The sequence below is a fragment of the Rana temporaria genome, chromosome 1 (genome assembly GCF_905171775.1).
Source record: "Rana temporaria chromosome 1, aRanTem1.1, whole genome shotgun sequence".
In the NCBI taxonomy this organism is placed as follows: domain Eukaryota; kingdom Metazoa; phylum Chordata; class Amphibia; order Anura; family Ranidae; genus Rana; species Rana temporaria.
The window spans coordinates 513,315,735-513,341,196 of NC_053489.1; the positions used below are offsets into that span (position 1 = coordinate 513,315,735).

The 25,462-nt window shown below is 40.3% G+C and overlaps 1 protein-coding gene across 1 annotated transcript in view; it reads right to left on the reverse strand.

Annotated features, from left to right (window-relative positions):
* Nucleotides 1-25,462, reverse strand: part of RNF150 (ring finger protein 150) — a 184,649-nt gene that overhangs the window by 24,748 nt on the left and 134,439 nt on the right. The window contains exons 4-5 of the mRNA XM_040331348.1: nt 19,477-19,559; nt 6,408-6,504 (exon numbers count right to left, since the gene is read on the reverse strand). Of these exons, the coding sequence (XP_040187282.1) occupies nt 6,408-6,504; nt 19,477-19,559 (180 nt within the window). The remainder of the gene's footprint in view (nt 1-6,407; nt 6,505-19,476; nt 19,560-25,462) is intronic.

A 25,462-nucleotide genomic window follows, 5' to 3' on the forward strand; every position in this document is an offset into this window, starting at 1 on the left:
TGAATTCATGCCAAAAAGCTTGATTTTGGTCTCATCTGACCACAACACGTTCACCCAGTTCTCTTCCATTGAGGAAAAGGTGGCAATAGGGACAGGGGAAGGGGCGGGGGAGGGGCAGTGGAACTTTCCAATGAAACAAGACACTAGGGCAGGATGAGTCAATCAATAAGGTAAACAAAGCATTTAATAGTATCATCATTGAGTGTAATACATGAAATGACATTCGTAGTACATCCATAAGACAATACCAGATAGGGTATAAAATGATTGGTAAATCATATCAGACATGGTAAAAAATGGTTGCATAAAGAGCATAGTCACCCATGATTCACATAGATGTCAGTGGTAACTCAAATGTTGAACTTATTAAAATAGTACAATAAAATAACATTGATATATGACTCAAACTTTTCAAAATGACCCATGGTAACTTCATGATTGCTGTGATATGACATCAATTAGTAGTGAGGCTCATTCCGGGCTCTTCGCTCCCTCAGCAGCCAACCAACACAACAAAGATGAGGCCACCGACACGTCACACGTGTCCAGCCCGGGGAGACGTCACCGCAGAGAGGCGGGGTGTGCAGGCAGGGAGGGTGCGCACGGCATGCTGGGTAGGGACAGGTGGAAGTCAGCGGACGCTGTGTCGTTGTGCTCACTGTGCTGTGTTCTCCGAGCTGACGTAATGTTTCCCGTGGAATAGATTTTTTTTAAGAGAGCAAATTTTCCAAGGATGAGGGCTGCTCTCCAGGACTTGGACTGGGAGGGACTATTGGCACAGCTGAACACAGAACAGAAATGGGAATTCTTCAAAAAGACTGTGTGGAACCTCACTGCAAAGTATGTTCCCATGGGCAATAAGTTTAAAAGGCTAAAAATAAAACCTATGTGGCTCACGGTCAAAGTTAAAAAAGCTATAAACAAAAAGAAAGCAGCTTTTAAAAAATATAAAAATGAAGGAACACTAGTGTTGTTTAAATGTTACAAAGAATATAACAGGATATGCAAAAAGGAAATCAAGGAAGCAAAAATTCAAAACGAACGACAGATTGCAAAAGATAGTAGGACAAACCCCAAAAAATTCTTTAAATATATTAATAGTAAAAAGGTGAAGTCTGAGCATGTAGGCCCCTTACAAAATAATTTAGAGTGGGTGACTGGGGACAAAGAGAAGGCAAATTTATTAAATGTTTTCTTCAGCTCTGTGTATACAATGGAGCATGGGGAGCTCATGTCCAAAATGGGGGTGGGAGTGACACAGCCTCAAATCCACAATGGCTCAAAAGTGATATGGTCCAGAAATATTTAGACAGAATAAAGGTGGATAAAGCACCTGGACCTGATGGCATCCATCCACGGATCCTAGGTGAGTTGAGCTCTGTCATTTCAAAGCCACTGTATCTAATATTTAGGGACTCATTAAAGACAGGAATAGTACCACTGGATTGGCGCAGGGCCAATGTGGTGCCCATATTTAAAAAGGGAACAAAGTCTTTACCAAGTAACTATAGACCTGTTAGTCTAACTTCTATAGTTGGGAAGATACTGGAACGTTTAATAAAAGACCACATGGATGAGTTCTTGCAGGAAAAAAACTATTTAAGCAGCAGACAACATGGATTCATGAAAGACAGAAGTTGTCAGACAAACCTGATTTCCTTTTATGAAGAGGTAAGTAAAACCCTGGACAGAGGCGTGGCTGTGGACGTGATATATTTGGATTTTGCAAAAGCGTTCGATACAGTTCCGCACACACGGCTCATGTGTAAGGTAAGGTCTACAGGATTGGATATATCAGTTTGTAAATGGATAGAAAATTGGCTGAAAGACAGAATTCAGAGAGTCGTGGTTAATGATTCTTACTCTGAATGGTCCAATGTTATCAGTGGTGTACCCCAAGGTTCAGTGCTGGGACCCTTACTTTTCAATATATTTATAAATGATATTGGGTCTGAGATCAAAAGTAACATTTCTGTCTTTGCAGATGACACCAAGCTATGCAGTGGAATAACGTCCTTGCAGGATGTCTCCAATTTACAAGCCGACCTCAATGCTCTGTCTAATTGGGCGACTGAGTGGCAGATGAGGTTTAATGTTGATAAATGTAAAGTTATGCACTTGGGGGCTAAGAATATGCATGCATCATACATACTAGGGGGAGTACAACTGGGGGGATCTGTAGTGGAGAAGGATCTGGGGGTTTTAGTTGATCATAAGCTCAATAATGGCATGCAATGCCAAGCTGCGGTTTCCAAAGCGAGCAAAGTCCTTTCTTGTATTAAGAGAGGTATGGACTCCAGAGACAGAGATATAATTTTGCCCCTGTACAAATCATTAGTAAGACCTCATCTGGAATATGCAGTTCAGTTTTGGGCACCAGTTCTCAAAAAGGACATCGGAGAACTGGAGAAAGTGCAGAGAAGGGCAACCAAACTGATAAGAGGCATGGAGGAGCTCAGCTATGAGGAAAGATTAGAGGAACTGAATGTATTCACTCTTGAGAAGAGGAGAATAAGGGGGGATATGATCAACATGTACAAATATATAAGAGGTCCATACAGTGAACTTGGTGTTGAGTTATTCACTTTACGGTCAACACAGAGGACAAGGGGGCACTCTTTACGTCTAGAGGAAAAGAGATTTCACCTCCAAATACGGAAAGGTTTCTTCACAGTAAGAGCTGTGAAAATGTGGAACAGACTCCCTCCAGAGGTGGTTCTGGCCAGCTCAGTAGATTGCTTTAAGAAAGGCCTGGATTCTTTCCTAAATGTACAGAATATAACTTGAGTATTAAGATTTGTAGGTAAAGTTGATCCAGGGTAAATCCGATTGCCTCTCGGGGGATCAGGAAGGAATTTTTTCCCCTGCTGTAGCAAATTGGATCATGCTCTGCTGGGGTTTTTTGCCTTCCTCTGGATCAACTGTGGGAATGGAGTTGGGTGTATAGGATTTTACTGTGTTTTTTATTTTTGTTTTTTTATTTTTTGTGGTTGAACTGGATGGACTTGTGTCTTTTTTCAACCTGACTAACTATGTAACTATGTAATAGATGATGCAGAGCATTGCAGTTCTCTTCCATGTCCATTAGCAAACTTCAGACGGGCCTCTACATGTGCTTTCTTGAGCAGGGGGGACTTTGCAGGTGCTGCAGGTTTTCAGTCCTTCACGGCGTAGTGTGTTACCAACTGTTTTCTCATTGACTATGGTCCCAGCTGCCTTGAGGTCATTGACAAGACTCACCCGTGTAGTTCTGGGCTGATTCCTCACCATTCTCATGATCATTAAAACTCCACAAGGTGAGATCTTGCATGGAGGCCCAGACAGAGTGATTGACAGTTATTTTGTGCTTCTTCCATTTGCGAATAATAGCACCAACTGTTGTCTCCCTCTCACCAAGGTCTACAATCGTGTCCCTGACATCCTTGGACAGCTCTTTGGTCTTGGCCATGGTGGAGAGATTGGAATCTGATTAATTGACTGCTTCTGTGGACAGGTGTCTTTTATACAGGTAACAAGCGGAGATTAGGAACACTCCCTTGAATGCTGGCCATACATGGTTGAATTTCGAAAGAACTTTGTTTTGAAAATCAGAAAATTCATGCGTTTTGTCATCCGATGGTGCCACCATTGATTTCGAAGTTCGACAGACCAAACCTTGAATTTCACCTCATGTTTCTACAGAAAATAATTTTCGTGTCTGGGAATCTTCTTTTCTTTCTGGGAACTTTCTTTTCTTGAACATGCACATTTGTTTTTCGATTACATTTCTCGCACGTGTCTCCCATCATTGATTAGAAAATCGTTTTTTTAAAAAAGAAATATCCAACATGTTGGATTATTAAAATTTGATGGCTGCACGGAAATCGGCTGTAGCTGCAGCCCACTAATGGTGCGAAAAAGGAACGGAAATTCTTAGATAAGATTTTCTAAAGAAAGTTCTTTCGAAATTTGACCCGTGTATGGCCAGCATTAGAGAATGCTCCTAATCTCAGCTCGTTACCTGTATAGAAGACACCTGGGAGCCAGAAATCTTGCCGATGGATAGGTGATCAAATGCTTATTTCACTAATTAAAATGCAAATCAATTTATAACTTTTTTTAAATGCATTTGTCTAGATTTTTTTGTTGTTATCCTGTCTCTCACTGTTGAAATAAACTGATAATTTCAGTGGCATTGGGCAAACGTACAAAATCAGCAGGGGATCAAATACTTTTTTCCCTCACTGTGTATGCCTAGTTTGCAGACTCTGGACTCTAGCTAGATGCAAAGTCCTCTAAAGCCCCCTTCACACCAGTGGACCGATTAGATCTGCCTGTCAGTTTTTTAGGTAGACCCGATAGGACCATTTATTGTTCTCTATGGGGCAGCGGAAGTCAGCGGACATGTGTCTGCTGACATCCCCCGGACATCCGATCCAATAAAATCTGCTAAAAACAGATGTATGGTGATAAATTCGCCATCTGTCGGATCGGAAGACAATCGGATGGAAACTGACATGCAGTCCGTTTCTATCCGAATTCCCCGTAGACCAGAGTGGGCTGTGTCTGTTTTGCATAGTGGAGTGGACACGGACCTGTCATCTGCCTGCTCGGTGGAGAGATTCCCCGCTGAGCAGACGGATTCTGCTTGGATGGATCCGCTCAGGCTAAAAGGGGTCTAAAGAGTTCACTCACTGCAGGCAATTTGGTAGCACAGTTATGTGCCAGAATGGATGGTGTGTCTAATACTTAATATGGACTGGTGTGAGCTGTACGAAACACTGATGTATTTTAATCAGCAAGATTCACTGAAGGCTTTACACATTACCGTACTACCACACCATTAGGCATTACTCCTGGTTTGTTATTGGACAGCTACTAGTAGCAACAAGTTCTATTGCTGATGAGTATCTCATGCTAGCATTAAGTTGTTGCAAACCATTGGTAATGTCCTCTTTTCAATATACAGATCTGGCATGGAAATCCTTGTGGGCTATTATTCATTGTCACCATGACTCACACAATACTAGCTCCTGTCCAAAAACTGTGCACGTTACAATGTTACACCAACTGACACATTTCAATACACTCATGGTCATATCTAAAATCGGATATGTTAAACACTCAGACCCTGAAAATCTATTTTTACTGGAATCCTTTGTGGGAAACACTCATGACATTTATAGGTAGCTAACTTAGTGTCTCAATTTACTACTATGTATCCTTAAAGGGTCACTAAAGGAAAAAAATTGTTTTGCTGAAATGACTGTTTACAGGGTATAGAGACATAAAAGTTAACTGTTTCCTTTTAAAAATGATTAAAAATAGATTAAATTATATCATATAATGTGCCTCTAGTTTCACTTTCACTTTTATACTGGGTTCAGGTTTATGTGAAGTGAAGAGACCCACAGAACAAAAACAAACAAATCCAGGGCAGTGTTTTGTTTTTAAAATGAATCTGATTGTTTCTGAGGAGTTTTAGACACACAGCTTAGACCACAGTGAGAAGCTCCCATGAGTTTTTTCATAAGGAGCCAGACACGCAGGAAGTGTGGAGATCACAGCAGAATTACAGCTACTTCAAAGCAAAAACGAACAATGAGCACATGAAACCAGTACTGCAGTAAGGTAAAGGAAGCTATTTAGCTTAAAAAAAATGTTTCCTTTAGTGATCCTTTAAGCAATTTATTAACACACATGTTTTCAGTCTTTACAATACTATTGATGTGTTCAGCTTCACATTCATTTTTTTTTTTTTTTGTTCCATAAAACTTTATTAAAGGTATTCAGGAACACAAAAACAAAACCAGACAATTAACAGCCAGATTACAGAGTACCAGATAAAAGTACAAAGTCAGTATATAAACATTGTACAATCTATACATCTGGGATCACTCCCCTGAGATCTAGAACAACTCAGAAAACAAAATAAAAAAAAAGTAAAATGGCATAGAAATGAAGAATGCCAAAAGATACACGTGTAAGGAATAAACAGCAGTAGGTAGACATATTATCGTGTTGAGAGCCTAGCTTCTAGAATGTATAGGGAAGTACCATTAGTCGTCAAGGGGCAACTCCCACAATTAATCAGCAGCCTGGAAGGAGGCTAGCTTGGTGGAGATATGTCTCACAAATTAAGAATTAGCAAAAAGGAGGAGAAAAAGAGAAAGGGAAAAAAAGAGGAAGAGGGTGAAAGAGGGGGAGAGAAGGGGGGGAGGGGAGAGAAAGGGAGGGGGAAGGGGGAGAAAGGGAGAGGGGGAGAAAGGAAGGGGGACACTCTCCAGAGGGGATATATATATATATATATATATATATATATATATATATATAAAAAGCAATATGGAGGACAAGACTTAATGTTTTAAATAACTGAAAGGCTAATGTATGGACACATAAATAAAACCTTTAATGCTTGATGTTCTTACCGGTATGCCCAATGCTTTGAGAATGTTCATTTTACACATTGGACAGGTGCGGTGATCTAATAACCAAGGATCAACACAGGATTTGTGGAAAAGATGCCTGTAATATGAAGAAGACACAAAAGACACATGAACATACAATGGATAATATCCTCTGGGGAAGAATGAGATGTTAAGTACAACAGAAACTCCTTGCAAATAGCAACAGCAGGGTAGAACACAATATAAGGTGGACCCAATCAATTAAAAAATATTAATTGAGGATGTTTTTGTTTTGGTTTACTTAGGGTGCTCCATCTTCTTCCCATAATTCAACAACAATATAGGTTCACTTCCCCAAGTTATTCTTCAGAGATGATGTATAGTATTCATGCAGAATTTGTACAGCCCCATTTGTGTTTTCAGTAAACCAACTACAAGCTCCAGCAACAGGCGATAGTACTGTAAATGGGATGTGGAGTAAACAGGAATGCTGCTTTATTCTGTACAGATAATAAACGGGAACTAGTAGTAATGCAAGTCTTGGGCTCTCAGACCTCTCAGGCGTACAGGAGCTGTGGCTGCACCTCTGTATTTACCTATGTAAGGTATTTTAACAATTTTCTGAACTTCTGCAGAACAGTTCAGAGCTGAATCTTCTAAACATAAGTAAAAGAACTACATTTTATCTATGTTACTTTTGTTTCCCATTGACCCATGTGGTTCTGTGAAGTGGAAAAAACTTTCAGTGGTGTGGTGTAAAACTTCTATGCTTTAGTAAATGGCTTTTTGCGGTCTAGAAACATGGCCATTCACACCAACTACTGTACTCCTCATGTTAATTTGCCTTCATATGAATTGCACACACTTTATGACTCACATAAAGTAGTATCCTAGCTGGGAACTTGCTAATGAATGTGAAACCAAATTGTATTTTGGACGGGACTGATACATGGATTTCATACTTTATGTAAGGCCTGATTCACACCTATGCATTTTTAGTGCTTTTTGCAGATTTGCACTACAGTCCATTTAACATGAATTCCTATGGAACACGTTCTGTAGTGCAAATCTGCAAAATGCAAAAAGCACTACAAATGCATAGGTGTGAATCAGGCCTAAGAGCCACAGGATTACTTACTTCCAAAGGGATTTATCTGTGGTGTATGATTTTAGTTATGAAACCAACTGTCTTTTAAATATTTTTACTTGTATGTATTCTTTACAGCCTGATAGCTTGAGCCGCATAAATTCCTGTGTACAAGCGTACTGTATTTCATACTGCTACATGACATTTCAAAAGGGAATGCAAGTGATTTCACCATAAAAAAATAAACAAAGGCATCCCATATATCTTATGCATCTTATGTATTTGGATATCTTATATCCAAATACTTCTGTGGAGGGGATTCTAGGAGGCTGATTATCAAGAAAGAAACATGTAGGCACAGTATTTGAATGTAAAAATACATAGATTTTTTTTTTTTTTTTTAAACACTAACAGAAATGTGTCAATTTATTGAATGGGATGCATGCCAGTGCAGTATTGGTAAGTAAATAGGTGCACAAAGATGTAGTGATGGCAAATAGGTAGGTGTGCACTGGTGCAGTAGTGATGAGCAAATAAGCATATAGTGGTAGTGAGTGAAATAGGGGCACATGAGGGCAGTGTTGGCAAATGAATAAAAATGTGTCAGTACAGTATTAAAGTAAATCTGCAAATACTTGGGTCACCAGACCCACATTGCAAATATTGAATAGTGCCTACACACACCTTAAAGCGGAGGTTCACCCTCAATATAAACTGCAGCTCATTCAGACCAGAACAATAACTACATAAACAGTCCGCTATGCATAATTTTTTAAATCACTGCAATACCTTTAATCTGGCGAAATTAGCAGGCACTTCTGGGTATCACTCCCGCTGGAAGTGGGCGTGTCACTTCATTCCTCAGCGCCCCAGTGTTTTCTGGGACTAGATCGCAATGTCTCCTGGGAGCACAGCGTCTCGCTTCCCAGGAGACAATTTATAACGCTGAATCGCGAACTATCGCAGGATTTTACTCACCGAATCCCGGAAGTATTTGCTTGTGGGTTTCACAATGCCCACAAGCAAGATGGAACTTCACAGCACAAATTTTTATAAATATTTATTTACGGCCCGAATGTGAATGCTGATGGCTAGAAAATTCTGAAATGTGAGTACATTAACACAGTTAAAAGCTGTAGATGCAAATGTTAAAAAGTAAAAAAAACACTTCCCGCGGAACCCCTGCTTTAAAATGCATTCTCCTGCAGTCCAGATGATCTACAGCCTTGCCTACAAAAAATTGTAAATTTCAACACTTCCCGGAAGTGCTAGTCTTGCACCTCCAGCTTCCTGGCCACCTTTTATTGCAGGAAGCACCAAAAATGTACAGTTACAGCAGCCATGGATTCAGAACTTGCAGGCTGCAGAAGAATGAATTGGAAATATGAAAGGACTATGACTACGAACCTATTTGTCTCAGTATCAGTCTTCTGTAACCACCTGTAAAGCAGCGCTCAGACAAGGATGGGAGAACCAGAAATAGAAGCCAGACTGGGTCTGCTACATACACACGAGCTTATACTGAATATGCCAACAGCAACAGTGAGTAAATAAGCGGATAGATGACTTTATCATTCTGCTGCTGCTGTATAACTGTCCAATCAGAAGGCTGGACGTGCATTTAGACCAGTTGTCTGACAGGGTGCCTGGATCCTCACTGACTCGATTTATCATCTTGTAGGAAAATCGTTCCCATACATGTATTTCAGCTGTGTACTTACAGGTCTCGAAAAATTCAAATATTGTGCAAATATTCATTTATTTCACTAATGCAACTTAAAAGGTGAAACTAATATATGAGATAGACTCATTACATGCAAAGCAAGATAGTTCAGGCCGTGATTTGCCATGATTGTGATGATTATGGCTTACAACTCATAAAAATCCCAAATCCACAATCTCAAAAAATTTGAATAATACATGCAATCAATGAAACAAAGGATTGTACATAGAACAATATCAGCCCTCTGAAAAGTATAAGCATGCATATGTACTCAGTACTTGGTTTGGACCCCTTTTGCAGCAATTACTGCCTCAATGCGGCGTGGCATGGAAGCTATCAGCCTGTGGCACTGCTGAGGTGTTACGGAAGACTGGGATGCTTCAATAGCGGCCTCCAGCTCTGCATTGTTCGGTCTCATGGCTCTCATCTTTCTCTTGCAATGCCCCTTAGATTCTCTATGGGGTTCAGGTCAGGCGAGTTTGCTGGCCAATCAAGCACAGTAATCTCACGGTCATTGAACCAGGTTTTGGTGCTTTTGGCAGTGTGGGCAGGTGCCAAGTCCTGCTGGAAAATGAAGTCAGCATCCCCATAGAGCTCGTCTGCGGAAGGAAGCATGAAGTGCTCCAAAATCTCCTGGTAGACGGCTGCGTTGACCTTGGACTTAATGAAGCACAGTGGACCAACACCAGCAGATGACATGGCTCCCCAAATCAACACAGACTGTGGAAACTTCACACTGGACTTCAAGCATCTTGCAGTGTGTGCATCATCAATCATCAATCACCACAATTATGACAAATCACGGCTTGAACTATCTTGCTTTGCATGTAATGAGTCTATCTCACATATTAGTTTCACCTTTTAAGTTGCATTAGTGAAATAAATTTGCACGGTATTCAAATTTTTTGAGTTTCACCTGTATCTGCTTGTCTGAACGTTGGATTTAAAAGCAGGCTTGGCTATTTTATTCTAGGTTTTTGGCTTCTTGATTGGCAAGCTGGGGAATGTGATGTCATCCTGGCAATCTGCATGGGAGTCAGTAATTCCGGGACAGCCAGTGTGTGTGGGGAAACACTTCCCTCTTCCCAGACTGAAAATGTGGCTGCCCAAAAGTCTATGTTGCTCCTCCAACTAGCGTAAAGACAATTTATGACAGTACATTTTTTACTGGTCAGATCACACGGTGAAAACATAAGGAAACACATAATAAAAAAAAATGTATATACTGTATATTATAAATATATATAGCCTGTATAATAATAATTATTGTTATATATTTCTGTTTTCGTTTTTAATACCCCTTTAAAAGGAACCTTTTATGAAATAAATACTTTTGCTGCCATCCATTTAGTTACTGGCCCCAAAGACTGAGAAAGCCAGGGAACTAGCTACTTATGAAGAAGGTCAGTCATGTGAGCACTACTTCCACGTACATCACTTTAAACAGGTTCTAAAGCCTTAAGGTTTTTTTACCTTAATGCATTCTATGCATTACAGTAAAAAAATCTGTGCTGCAAGATCCCCCCAGCCCCCCTTCCCCAACTTATACTTACCTGAGCCCGATCCCAAACCAGCAATGTGCAAGAGAACAGCAGCTATCACTGTTGTCTCCATCCTCATTGGGCAGATTGATAGCAGTGAGAACCATTGGCTCCCGCTACTGTCAATCAAATGCTGTGGTGAGGGAGTGGGGGGGCAGGGCTGACTTGCTCAGTCTGTGTTTACAGACACAGACCGAGAAGCTCAGGAGTGAGCCCACATGAGTGCCACAATAGCAAGCGACTTTCTATGAGAAGGAGCCTGGGATGATCGCCGCTGCTCTGTGCAGAACCATTGCACAGAGCAGGCAAGTATAACATGTTTAGGATTTTCATTAAAAAATAAATAAACTTTAGTGTTAATTTAAGCCAACACTGTAAATTTGTCACCAAACCCAAGTACAGGAAGTAAATAGCCATGGTGGACTCAACAATCCTAACGTTTTCCTGTTGAACATAGTAAGAGTAAAAGGCACTGTTCACGATTATGCAATCAACTGGACAAAACTGCTCCTGGAACAGAACTTAAATTAAAAGCACAACAATCCCAGCAATTGACTAGTTTAGAGCGACGATTTGAAAAATTAAACTGGGGCAATGGCCTCACTTGTTAATGCAATGATATTAATGTCTATAGTAGTCTTAAGCCCTCCAAGCATAATCTGGCATTCAAAAATGATTAATGTAATGAAACCACTCAAATCTATAAGTCAGGACCGCAGTGATGTGGAACCTATTAAGTGATTTAAATACATTCACAATGACTAAATGAAACAAAAGTGGGAAGAGCATAGCTGAACAATCTGCAGATGTTTCCAGTCATCTCTAAGAATTCAGAAGTGATTTCTTATACTTAAACACTGAAACTGGCTTCTGTTAGAGAGTGGTACTCCTGTTCTAAAATTCGTCGAAATGTTTGTGCATGTATACCCAAGCTTTACTCTGTCCAAAAGTAAAAAAAGGAGTTATGGCTTTAGATACACTTTATTATGATTGATAATCAGTTTTTTGTGCAACACATACTCTACAGAGGCACTGTACATGAGCACACCATGGACCTTTTACAGCGTGTCCACACCCAGACTGTAAAACCATGTGTTGCTGCTGACACACAGCTTCCTTCGGAGAGATCTGTTTTCCATTTACACGTAATGTGGGGCGTCCTTGGAAGAGAAGCAGTGAATGAATTCTTGGTTTCCAGCTCTTGCTTCCATGAACTGGCATGACTCTCACTGTTAACATTCCTAGTAGCTTCACTGTAATGTCTTAACTCAGTGCTGTCCAAGATTTCCAGGAGGTGGGTGGATAGATCTTAGAACTACAAGCTTGCAGGATGGGTTTCATTACATAAACAGTGATGTCAAGCTACTGAGGTTATGCAGTTCTTAAAGCAGGAGAAAAAACACAGCAATAATCAATTACTGTATATTATTAATGAAAAACAGAAAGAGCAGCAGAAAGAAAACACAATACAGAAATGACCCACTTACTGAGTAAATTGGAACATGGTAAATATACCCTGGGCCATGACCACAAGGGGTGTAACTGCTCTTGGACCCGGGAAGCCATGGTGGGCAAGCACTGCTGTTTATTGGCTTACCAGCTCACAATGCATGCAGAACTAAGCCACATTTCATTTCCCTTTACAACCCTTTTCATTTTTGTTTTAAGAGTTCCAAAGGCACTACCTGCATTTAAACTGGCCTCACAATATACAGTAGCACCCAACATATCATCCGAAAAAACAACTGCAATGTGAATTTGCCTTCTTGTGATTCCAACACTCCTAGCCGCAGACGTGGAGACAATATTTTTAATAGATTATAAAGAAATCTCAGGCCTCGTACACACGACCGTTTTCCTTGACAAAATCCATCAAGAAACTTGGTGGCAGAGCTTTTTTGCCGAGGAATACAGTCGTGTGTATGTTTTTCGGCGAGAAAACTGTTGCGGTTCTCGTCGAGAAAAAAAAAAGTCTTTCTCGTCGGGAGTCTCAATTTCCTCGTTGTGGTTCTCGTCGGGCTGGTTTACAACGAGAAACACGTTTGTGTGTATGCTTAGAAACCCGCGCATGCTCAGAATAAAGTATGAGATGGGAGTGCACCTTCGGCAAAAGTAGCGTTCATAATAGAGATAGCACATTCGTCACGCTGTAACAGACTGAAAAGCACGAATTGTCTCTTACCAAACTTTTACTTAACACGCAGTAACATGAGATTAGCAAAAGCAGCCCCAAGGGTTGTGCCAGTGGAATCTAACTTCCCCTTTATAGTGTCGTCGTACGTGTTGTACGTCACCGCGTTTGAGAACGACTAGATTTTGTCTTGACAGTGTGTACGCAAAGAAAGCTTGACAAGATTCTCGACAAGCCTGACAAGGAACTGGTCGAGGAAAACTATGTTTCTTTTACGACGAGTTTCTCGGTCGTGTGTACGAGGCCTAAAGCACAGAAATACTTGGTCCTCTTCCTGCTGCTTAAAGCGGTGGTTCACCCTCCTTAACATCATTATAGCATTAAATTCGGCATCGTAGCGCGAGCTACAGTATGCCGGTCTTAAATTTTTAATCCCCGTACTCACTGTGCTATGGATCATTGAAGATTCCGACTCCCGCGGGGAATGGGCGTGCCTATGGAGAGGGAGGATGATTGACGGCCGGCTCTGGCACGTCACACTCCCCAAAGACAGCCGGAGTAGGTCTCGGCTCATCACGGCGCCTGCGCACAGGCTATGCGCAGGCGCCGTGAAGAGCCAAGCCTATTTCGGCTATTTCCGGAGAAGCGTGACGTGCCAGGGCCGGCCGTCAATCACCTTCTCTCACCATAGGAACGCCCATTCCCCGGAATCTTCAATGATCCATAGCACAGTGAGTACAGGGATAAAAAAATGTAAGACCGGCATACTGTAGCTCGCGCTACGATGCCGAATGTAATGGTAGAATAAAAAAAAAAATTTTTTTTTTTTTAATAGGGTGAACCCCCGCTTTAACATCCAGAGCTGTTGGAGTTAAAGCGGTAATATAAAAAATAAAAAAACCATTTATTAGCTCATGGACTCTTAGATGTTATGGCTGCATTTGATCTCTTTTTAAGGCTTTTATTTTCACCTGGGGCTCCTGTCAGTAGGTCTGTTTTCCATCAAAACAAGATGTCCTGCAAATGTAGCAGTTAAAGGGTTGAGACAAATCATTTAACACTGACAGGGATGCTTACAATGATCAACTTTTATTTATGTTAAACCTTTTTCCCCCAAAAAATAAAAAATAAAATTGCTTTACCTGATTAAAACGTGTTAGCTGGAGTTTGGCTTCAGTTTGTTTTTTGTAAATCTGCTAGTTCATTTTTCAGAGAAAATGACTGATAACACAATAACGTTTCTTTCACTCATGGTTGGTGTTTGGCTGAAGCTATTTATTATCAATCAACTGTTTACTTATTTTAAATCATAATGACAACAGAAACTACCCAATTGACCCCGATCAAAAGTTTACATACCCCAGTTATTAATTCCGTGTATTGCCCCCTTTAACATCAATGACAGCTTGAAGTATTTTGTAGTATTTGTAGATGAGGCTCTTTATCTTCTCAGACGGTAAAGCTGCCCATTTCTCTTGGCAAAAAGCCTCCAGATCCTGTAAATTCTTGGGCTGTCTTGCATGAACTGTGCGTTTGAGATCTCCCCAGAGTGGCTCAATGATATTGAGGTCAGGAGACTGAGATGGCCAGTCCAGAACCTTCACTTTATTCTGCTGTAGCCAATGACAGGTCAACTTGGCCTTGTATTTTGGATCATTGTCATGTTGGAATGTCCAAGTACGTCCCATGCGCAGCTTCCTGACTGATGAATGTTCCTCCAGTATTTTTTGATAACATACTACATTTACCTTGTCATTAATTTTGACCAAATTTCCTGTGCCTTTGTAGCTCACACATCCCCAAAACCTCAATGATCCACCTCCGTGTTTCACAGTAGGAATGGTTTACCTTTCATCATAGGCCTTGTTCACTCCTCTCCAAATGTAGCGTTTATGGTTGTGGCCAAAAAGCTCAATTTTGGTCTCATCACTCCAAATGACTTTGTGCCAGAAGGTTTGAGGCTTGTCTCTGTGCTGTTTGGCGTATTGCAAGTGGAAGACTTTGTGGCATTTGCATAGTAATGGCTTTCTTCTGGCGATTTGACCATGCAGCCCATCTTTCTTCAAGTGCCTCCTTATTGTACATCTTGAAACAGCCACACCAAATGTTTTCCAAGAGTCTTTTATTTCATCTGAAGTTATTTGTGGGTTTTCTTTGCATCCCAAACAATTTTCCTGGCAGTTGTGGCTGAAATTTTAGTTGGTCTACCTGACCGTGGTTTGGTTTTAACAGAACCCCTAATTTTCCACTTATTGGTTAGAGTTTGAACACTGCTGATTGGCATTCTCAATTCCTTGGATATCTTTTTATATCTCTTTCCTGTTTTATACAGTTCAACTACCTTTTCCCACGGATCCTTTGACAATTCTTTTGCTTTCCAGATGACTCAGCATTCAGAAATGTTAGTGCAGGACTGGATGAAAGATGCAAGGGTCTGTCAGGAGTCCAGAGACGCATTGACCTTTTACACACACACACACACACACACACACACACACACACACACACACACACACAAATTACAAGCAAACAGATCACAGGTGAGGATGGTTACCTTTAATAGCCATTCAAACCCCTTTGTGTCAACTTGTGTGCATGTTATCAGGCCAAAATCATCAGGGTATGTAAACTTTTGATCAGGGTCAATTGGGTAGTTTCTGTTGTGCTTATGATTTAAAAAGAGTAAACACAGTTTTTGTGTTATCATTCATGTTCTCTGAAAAATGGCAGAAAAAACATACATTCTGCCAGGGTATGTAAACTTATGAGAACAACTGTATATAAAATATATATATACACACACACACTATATTGTCAAAAGAATTGGGACGCCTGCCTTTACACAAAGTTTAATGTCATCCCAGTCTTAGTCCGTAGGGTTCAATATTAAGTTGGCCCACCCTTTGCAGCTACAACAGCTTCAACTCTTCTGGGAACAGGTTACAGAACAGGTGCAGGAACTCAACTATCCCCCCCTCCAGCTGAGCCTCATTGAACGCTGGATCTGGCCAATTGCACTAACAGTAGGAGGATCTTAACGGGGCAATAAATACCAGGAGTATGTTATGTGTGGAGTTCAGGGGTGCGCTATGTACAGAGTGCAGAGTCCAGAGTGCTTGTCCATTTTCACCTACATGGTACAGCTCTAGTACCTCCTGATGGTGTAGGCGGCTCGACCTCTCTCTCTCTCACTTGCAAGGAGATTATTGGTCGACATCTATGCATTCAGGCCAGAGGAGCGGAGGGCGAGAGCCAGAGGTGGTGAAACAGGCTAAAAAAAGGCCCATGGTTTGAGGACCTCATTAAATAGCCTGGAGGGCCAGTTTCAGCCCATGTGCCTTGTGTTTGTCACGTGCTCCATAGGTCTAGAAAGAAATATGGCAGGGGAAAGGGGTGTGGGTGTGCTTTCCCATGATAGTAATGTAGACGGCTGAATGATTTGTATTTTTTACATACTGTATATTATTCATATTTACATACATACAGTATGTTCTAATACACTGTTGTCCAAAGCTTAAGTGTCTTAAAGGGGTTGTAAAGGTTTTTTTTTTTTTTTTTCTAAATATGTTGCTTTAATCTAGTGCATTGTTGGTTCACTTACCTTTCCCTTCGATTTCCCTTCTAAATGTTTGTTTTCTTCGTCTGAATTTCTCACTTCCTGTTCCTCCTCAGTAAGCGGTTCTGGCTGACTAACCTCCAGCCAGAACGGCTCGGATGATGGGCAAGATTACTGAGGAGGAACAGGAAGTGAGAAATTCAGACAAAAAAAAAACATTTAGAAGGGAAATCGAAGGAAAAGGCTAGTGAACCAACTATGCACTAGCTTAAAGAAACCTATTTAGAAAATAAAAAACGAACCTTTACAACCCCTTTAATTAACAATAATGTGTTATACAAAGAAAAAAGAAAGCTATGCTGAGAGATGTTGGCACTGTTTTGTGATAGTTGAGTAAATGCAGACAAACACATAATTCATTCAGATACTTCCTTTGCAAGGCAGCCCCACATAGTTCGAAAATGAAAAACAGACCTCAGTAATGTCAGCATAACCAGCAACACACATTTACAGTCTGGGTGTGGAGACACTGAAAAACACAAGCCGTTCCTGAACACACTTGAAAATTGTTACACCTACCAAATGAATGATTTATGAAAACTGGTGTGAAGAGATGAGGAACCATGGCCAGCAGCAGCTAATCAGACTACATGTTTCATTTCCCCGGTGAAGGACAGGAAAGAAAACTGAAACCCCATTTCTTGTTGTGGACCCTTTTTAAAAAAAAATAAAGCAAAGATGGTCTGCGGAGTCTTTTGCAATGATCCGATGACTAAAGTGTATGCATAAGTATACATTTTTTTATTTTAGCTTAGTAAGCGATATTTAAAACCGCTGCCGTTTATTTTTTTCCAGTATGTGTCCCATTATATATATCTTTTTTACCTCTCATACTGGAGATGGAACAGGAAACAAGAGGAAATCTCTGGAAAGTGAAGGGAATTCCCCTTGTAGACAGTTATCACCAGAACAGATGTCCCTATTGGAAAATGTATTCATACCTCTTGTTCTGATGACAACTCTTTGGACGTTTTATAATTTTATATAGTGTGGACAGTGATCCTCAGGACAGATAGAGGGTGAATCTCGATAGGGACACAGAAAACAATAAAAACATGAGAGGTTCTAACTCCTCCCTACTCCACCCAAAACTAGAAAAAAACATCTGGGCTATACATAAAGTCTAAGGTTAGGATAACATGTATGCGTTTTGCAGTGCGTTTGCAGAAACACACTACAGTTCATTTAACATTAGTTCCTATGGCTCACATTCACATTTAGGAACCTTTCACACCAACAAACAGGTCCGATTTTCAGGCAGACTTGATCGGACCACCCATTGTTCTCTATGGGGCAGTGCATGTCAGCAGATCCGCTGGCATCCGGTGCACTAAAAACAGACAGATGGGGATCGTTCCCCATCTGCCCCGCGGATAGGATAACAATGGGACAGACAGTTAATTTCCATTCGACCACCCCATAGAGAACAGTGGGCTGTGTCCGTGTCCACTCTGCATAGTGGAGTGGAGCAGACACGGACTGGTCATCCGCCTGTTCAGCGGGGATCAGGAGAGAGATCCCGTGCAGGGCAGGAGAATCTGCTTTGATGGATTCCCCTTAGTCTGAAAGGGGACTTATGCAGTTTTCACTGATGTGTTTTTTGGACAGGCGCAGGGACATTATTTTTTTTTACACACAGCATGGTGTGTATTTGGCTCCATAGACTTAAAAAGAATCACATCAAAAACTCATTCAAAATACACATATATGCATTTTTGGTGTGTTTTTCTGTATGACAACGGACACCTTCTCCTAGCAACATTAATACATCCCAAAACACATTAAAAAAAATGCATTAAAAAATGTGTTAACATAATTTAAAAAAGGCAAACCACACTGCAACATGCATCAGGAATCAACCACAACATGCATAGATTTGAACAAGGCCTAAAATCAAAAGCACAAATACACATCCTGCCTTAGTTAATGCCAGTATGTTTTTTTTTAATTATAATTAAGCACCTTTGGGTGTGAAAAAGGTCAAGGAGATGGCTGAGACCTGTTGTATTTGTTCAATTAATCAATTAATCCTAATAAATCCTCACTGCAATTGGTTCCATGGTCCATCTTCCTGTTATTCAACTTGTCCATCTTGTAAGTCACCTGAGGCTGCCATGCAAGCGAGACATCACCACCAAGGATTACACCCAGACAGACTGCAAGGGGGGGGGGTCAACGACCTCCTGTGTCTATGTCATTGCAGGCTGTCATACAATCAGTATGCAAGTAAAACCATACCAGCAAAGAGTTACTCATAAACCAGCTGCAGAACAGGACAGGGTTAATGACTGTATGTTGCCTAGGAACCTTAGGCTGACATACAAACAGTATGCGCAAGTGAGGCAATATGAGTAAGGTTTAGGCTGGCCAAACATTAAGAAATTTTCTAAGGAAGAAATTAAAAAAATCGCTTGATTACGCCATCAATACATTTAGTGTTGATGGGGGAATACCTACTGTTGCAATATTGTGTTCTGACAGTGCCATAAGAATACAATGATTACTTCTGTCTGCTCTAGCCAGCAGCAGTAATAATATCGAAAAAAAAAACAGATCAACTTCAGTACAAGCAGCCTGCCCATAGATGGATCAATATTCGTCTGGTTCCTGCTGAACCAACCAAATGTCAATACGTCTTTGGCTGAGGAGTACAATGGCTGACCAAGACTATATATAATAAAGTAAAATGACACACACACACACACACACACACACACAAAGGCTGCAGTGCAAGGGCACACTGCAAAAGGCTGATCATAGTCTGCCTGTTTTTAACTGACTGAAAACAAATTGCAGACAAATCAATTGCAATTGGTTGCCATTTATTTTTAAATAAACCTAAACGCAGTGTAGAATACGAGCTGAAGTTGACGAGGGGATACAAATCTGTCAAATAATGTTTAGAAAAATGTACAATTTGCAAAATATCTAGTTTGGTACGATTTCCCTTACGGAAACTGCTAAGAACTATGCAAACAATGCATGAACTCACCGACACGGCAAGACTCGGACAACATCATTTGCTTTGTATCCTTCAATGCATACAGCGCAGTTGTCAAAATCTGGCTCTGTCTCCTGTTGGAAAGACCGCAATAGTTAGGAAAGTTTGTACAGTGTGCCCTTCTTTCCAGCATATCTATAAGAATAACTACAGAACATTAAAGTAATACAGCAAACCTCCTACTGCATGGGATTTCTCCTACATTTTATAATGCACTTACAAAATCCTACTCTTATGCCTTGTTCACACGATCGGATTTCCTGGCGGTAAAAATTCCGCTGGGAAAAACGGAGGGAAAAACCGAGAACATGCTTGGTATCTTTTTCCCCCCTACACACGGCCGGGTTTCCTGACAGAAAAACTGCCATGAGAGCTTTGATCGGGAAACCCGGCCGTGTGTGTATGCTCCACCGCAGGTTTTCCCCATAGGGAAACTGCCGGCTTAAAAACCATCGGGAATCCCAGCTGGAAAAAAAGAGAACATGTTCCTGTCGGGAAAACTGCAATGAAGCATACACATGGCCAAAAGCTCTCATGGCAGTTTTCCTGCCAGGAAAACCGGTCGTGTGTACGAGGCATAATAAGCACAATGCTAATAAAAGATATTTACATGACCTTCTCATAAGCAGCCAACCCACTTCCAAATTATATTTTTGTTTACCAGTTATTTGAACGAAATTGAAATTTGATAACTGCTGGTTGGAAGGAAATGTGGAAGATGTTGACCACAACAACCATTAGACCTGTTGTTATTTTTGAATGAAGAAAGAATTTGTAAGCAAATATTAAATACTTTCTCTAGGCAGAACAGCCATATTTTCTGTCTTTAGAAATCTGTACTAATGTGGATAATACAATAAGACTTTTAAAGCCGTAATAAACCCAAAAGAAAACAAATTGCAGCTTACGAACAAAAAAGGGGGAGTATAACCTCATATAAAAGAAAATAATCGTTTTAATAACATACTATCATCCGAGTAATTGTAGAAAAGAGGAAGGGTAAGGGCAAAAGAATAGTTGCTGAAGCTAGACTTGGGGACATGCCCACAAATTGCAGCTTACCAATTCCTAGAAGTTATGGCTGCGTTAGTTTTCTTTTTTAGGCTTCATGTACACTGCTGCTGGTAAACAGACGTTTGGAGGAGTAGTTTTTTTCAGCTGCCCCTGAACTCTCCTCTATGTATCTTATCAGTACATGTACACAGGGTTGTTTTAGTTGTTTCCAGGCAGTTGAGTTTAGAAGCATTTTTTGGAAAGCAAAACGGATGTTCAGAGGCATTTTAAATGTCAAATGCCTGCAACAGCTTGTAAACATGGTAACTCATGTTTAGCCGCGTTTTGTTTATTGGAGTTTTTAATGGAGATACTTTTTGACTATTTTCAATGCAAAAAAACTAAGCGCAAACATGGCTAAACGCGGCATGGAAACTCGGCACAACGGATGCTTTTAAACGTCGGTTACTATCAGTCAAGTTACATCTTTCAGGAGGGGTTTTAAAACGTCCCGTGTACATGAAGCCTTGGACTTTCTTTCTTCTATTTTCATCTGGTAATCAACCAAGTAAGTCTGCTGTTTTTTCAAAATATCAAGCTCTCTTTCAGTTTACAGAGATGAGACAAACCATTTTACACTGGCATGGGGTGCTTACAATGATCATGGGGTGATTTATTAACGTGCAGACAGATAATAGAACATTATCTTAGGTATAGATAAAGAATTCAGGAGGAGGTCAGCCCAATGGCTGATAATTTTTTTTACATGAACCAGATAAATGTGCGATTGTTTGAATGACAACTGCTCAAAAATATATGTTAAAATAAATCATTAAACATTAGTAGCGCTTAGGAAGTTCATGTTTAGATATAACAGTTCCACTTGTGTTAATAAAAAAAAGCAGGATGTAGGATAACTGATAGTCCACTTTAAAAAAGTTGTTGAAAAACCCAAATCTTTGCAGATCGAAATTCCAGAGAATATCCTTATTGCTTGTATGAGAAGCCCCCAAAGGTAATACACTTACCAGATGGTAACCGGTTAGCAGCGTATGTTTTACTGGTTGTTCTCAGCAGGTGAGGCTTGATCCGTGGGTGGATGTTGGATGTCTGTTAATAGCTCACTCTGCATACCTCCATCTGAATGCTGCTCATGACAAGCAAAGAAACAGTAAAAATGTATTAATAAAATAAAAGTGATCCTATGTGGGTGTGCACTTACAATGCAACAAAATATAAAATGCGTTAAGTCTGTGTTAAGTCGTTGGATCATGATATACCTTCTCACCGCTGGAGCAGTGTTCCCGGGTAAGGTATTACAGCTGATCAATGGCGTGGGTTGCTGCGTGGTCACGCCTTCATGTGACCATGCAGCAACCCACGCCGTTGATCAGCTGTAATACCTTACCTGGGAACACTGCTCCAGCAGTGAGAAGGTATATCAGGATCCAACGACTTAACACAGATATATTACATGCATTTTATATTTTGTTACATTGTAAGTACACACCCACATGGGATCACTTATTTTATTAATTAATTTTTACTGTTTCTTTGCTTGTCATGAGCAACATTCAGATGGAGGTATGCAGAGTGAGCTATTAACAGCCATCCAACATCCACCCACGGATCACGCCTCACCTGCTGAGAACAACCAGTAAAACATACGCTGCTAACCGGTTACCATCTGGTAAGTGTATTACCTTTGGGGGATTCCCAACAACTTTTTTAAAGTGGACTATCAGTTATCCTACATCCTGCTTTTTTTTATTAACAGTGGAACTGTTCTATCTATACATAAAACTTCCTAAGCGCTACTAATGTTTTAATGATTTATTTATTAACATATTTTTGATGCAGTTTTATTTTTCTATAGTAGCAGCTTCATTATTTTTGCATGAGCGCTGAGGGAGAAATATCTTCTATCTGTATGATTATTTCTCATTGTTTGTTTGTTTAAATGACAAGTCTAGGAATTACAAAAAAAGTTGCTAAGCTAGGAATAAGAGGCTCTGGTGCTCTCTCCTCCGCTGTGGTTCCAGGGGGAGTCCCTTGTTACCATCATGCTGCCTTATAGAAGAAAAAATGGGGCAGACTTGGACAACTTTGTCTTTTTTCTGCCGACTGGCACCTTTAAAATCTCAGTATTCTTTGGTATAATTCATTTTGAATGTTAAGGTGGCATATAGTGCCACAGGGTGACTCAACCATCTAAACATAGTTTGCCATATATCGGCGTCATCGCTTCACTGGGGACACGTGCGGATTTAGGTGCGGATCAGGCTACAGGATCCTGTTCTGGCAGTATCATACAATATCCTCTGGCACCTATACCTAGGATCTAAAGACTGCCTTATTAGATGTTTTCATCTACCTTATCTAGCCCAGCATATTGAGCACTGAAATACCACATGTGCAGATCCCCGGATCCGAATCTAAGTGCTTACCAGCACCTGACTGTCTGATCACCTTTTCTTACAATCCTTTATGTGTTTTTTGATTATATCCCCAGACAGACTCTGTCCACTCAGCCACTGTGGGGTTAGGACACCACTGTCGCTTGTCTACCCCCAATGCGATTTATTTTATGCAATATCTTATGCTCCTGAGGAAGCGCTAATGCGCGTAACATGTAGAGCAAGCCCTCCATTAAACCTCCGGAAATACCACATGGGATACACAACTCAACATTATACCTGTAACTGTGCTTGTCAGATAAAGCTTGTATATAATAAGATTGTATATTGTTGTCACTACCCTTGTAGTATTAGTCACTGACCTATATTTGATTTTACGTCTGTTTGATTTTATGATATTTCATACTCAATAAATTTCTAGTTTTCTATACCAAATTGTACTGTGTGCCCTCAAAGCCCAATCAATAGCTCTTTATCCAAATTTTCGTCATATCGGGGCGTTGGCACATCTTATACAGGTGCATTCGCGGTATCACCACGCGACATATGCACATTAAAATAGGCTTTTCCTTTTTGCAAAATAGTTTGCCATTACTCAATAAGGACCTCCTAGGTATATTTTTACATTGGCCACCCCAGGCTCTCATGCAATGCTGGAGTTTTCCCTTGCATAATTCTTTTGTGGGCTTTTTCTGGAGCGGGTTCATTACAGTGTATGATGCTTACAGAGGGGAGTTTAGCCTCTGAAACTGCACCAGAGCTATTCTGATGGGTTTCTTCCAAAGCTTTAAACAGACAAAAAAAAAAGATTCAGCTTTAGTCTAGTTATGCATTAATTATATTAAGACTAATTGCATTTTAGAATACTGCTTTTATAACTAATTGTAGTCTGTCAGGTATTACACCAACAGTGAGAGTTTATGCACTGTGAGACAAATTTCCAAGCACTGGAGACTGGAGAATGCTAGCCTCAGGGACTATAGAGAGGAAACAGGAAATGTAATGCTCTTCCTCTACAGTCCAATAACTATGTGACACCATTTACCAGCATAGCTGCAACATGAATGAGTCGGGTCACCCTCCTAGCTATATAGGGTGGAAGGGGTGTGTGATTTTCAAGACTGACTTAAAAGAATTACAAATCCTTTGGCAGGTAAAACAGTTCATATACAGTACTGTATGTATGTCAATGGTGTAGCTCTTAGCCTGGAGTTTATCCAACAGCTACCGCATTGTATGCAGTAGTCAGATCTGCAGTGATGGTTACAAAAGTGAACATTTATGTTTAAAAATCATTTTCCACATAGAGCTAAACATTAATGTGTTGTTTTTTGCATTGGTCCCAACAGCCTGTCATATCTCAGACTGCTACACAACAATAAAAATGTTCTTTAAACCTCTAATTAGCTAATGTTTAGACAGTGGATAGAGCAACCATACCTCAGGGGAAAGTCTGACCTCAGTTAATTACAGAGATTTTATACAAGAAAACAACTAGAAAACAAAATCTAAACGTAGTATTTTTCTGTACTTAAAGTGATACTAAATATTCAGGTTTGTTTTATGTTTTAAATAACAAACATGTCATACTTACCTATACTGTGCAGTATGTTTTGCACAGAGTGGCCCCCGAACATCCTCTTCTGGGGTCCCACGGCGGCTCTCTCCATAGCCGCCGAGTGTATGACTCTGCCCCGCCCCCCGGCGGCCACATCATTGGATTTAATTGACAGCAGCGGGAGCCAATAGCTGCGCTGCCATCAGTCTATCCAATGAACAGCCGAGAAGCCTAGGAGAGAGCAACGCGGGATCGCACCCACAGAAATTCGGAGCTCAGGTAAAGTAAACCAGGGGCTCAGGGGGGGGGGGAGGGGGCAGACACTGCAAGGTGTTTTTTCACCTTAATGCATAGGAGGGTTTACAACTCCTTTAAAGCATAAGGCAAGCCTACACTAACACAAATATAAAGCAATCCTGTGCGATTAGCCCTTTTCAGCTTTTCTAGTTTTGTATAGCCAGTTCAGCTCCATAACAAATTTTTTTGCATACATGTAAAAATCTTTAAAAAATTACTTAAACCCCCAAACCCCCAGCACATTATATCATTTTCTGAAAGTAGAGGCCATGTAGAATAAAAAGGTGATAGTTGCAAATTTGTATGTCATATGATATTTGTGCAACTGTTTATTAAATTGCAAATTTTCAGGAAAAAAATATAAAAAAAAATAATTTAGTGCAAAAAACACACACAATATAATATATAATACTTATTTTTGGTTAAAATATATAAGATGTGGTTGCATCACGTAAAGAAATACCAAATATTAAATGTCTTAAAATTGTGTGCACCCCTGATATCGGCAAAAACTATGGTGCCCAAAAATCTTCACAGGTGATGCCTTACAAGCCTTTACAGCTCCTCAGTTTAGAGTTTTTTTTATTTTACTATATTTATTTTATATTTTTTTTTAACTGTGTTTTTCTTTTCTTTTTTTATTTAGTTTTACTTGATTGCGGTCACAAGGGGTTACTAAACCACTATGTAAATGCATTGGGCAGGTGACAGA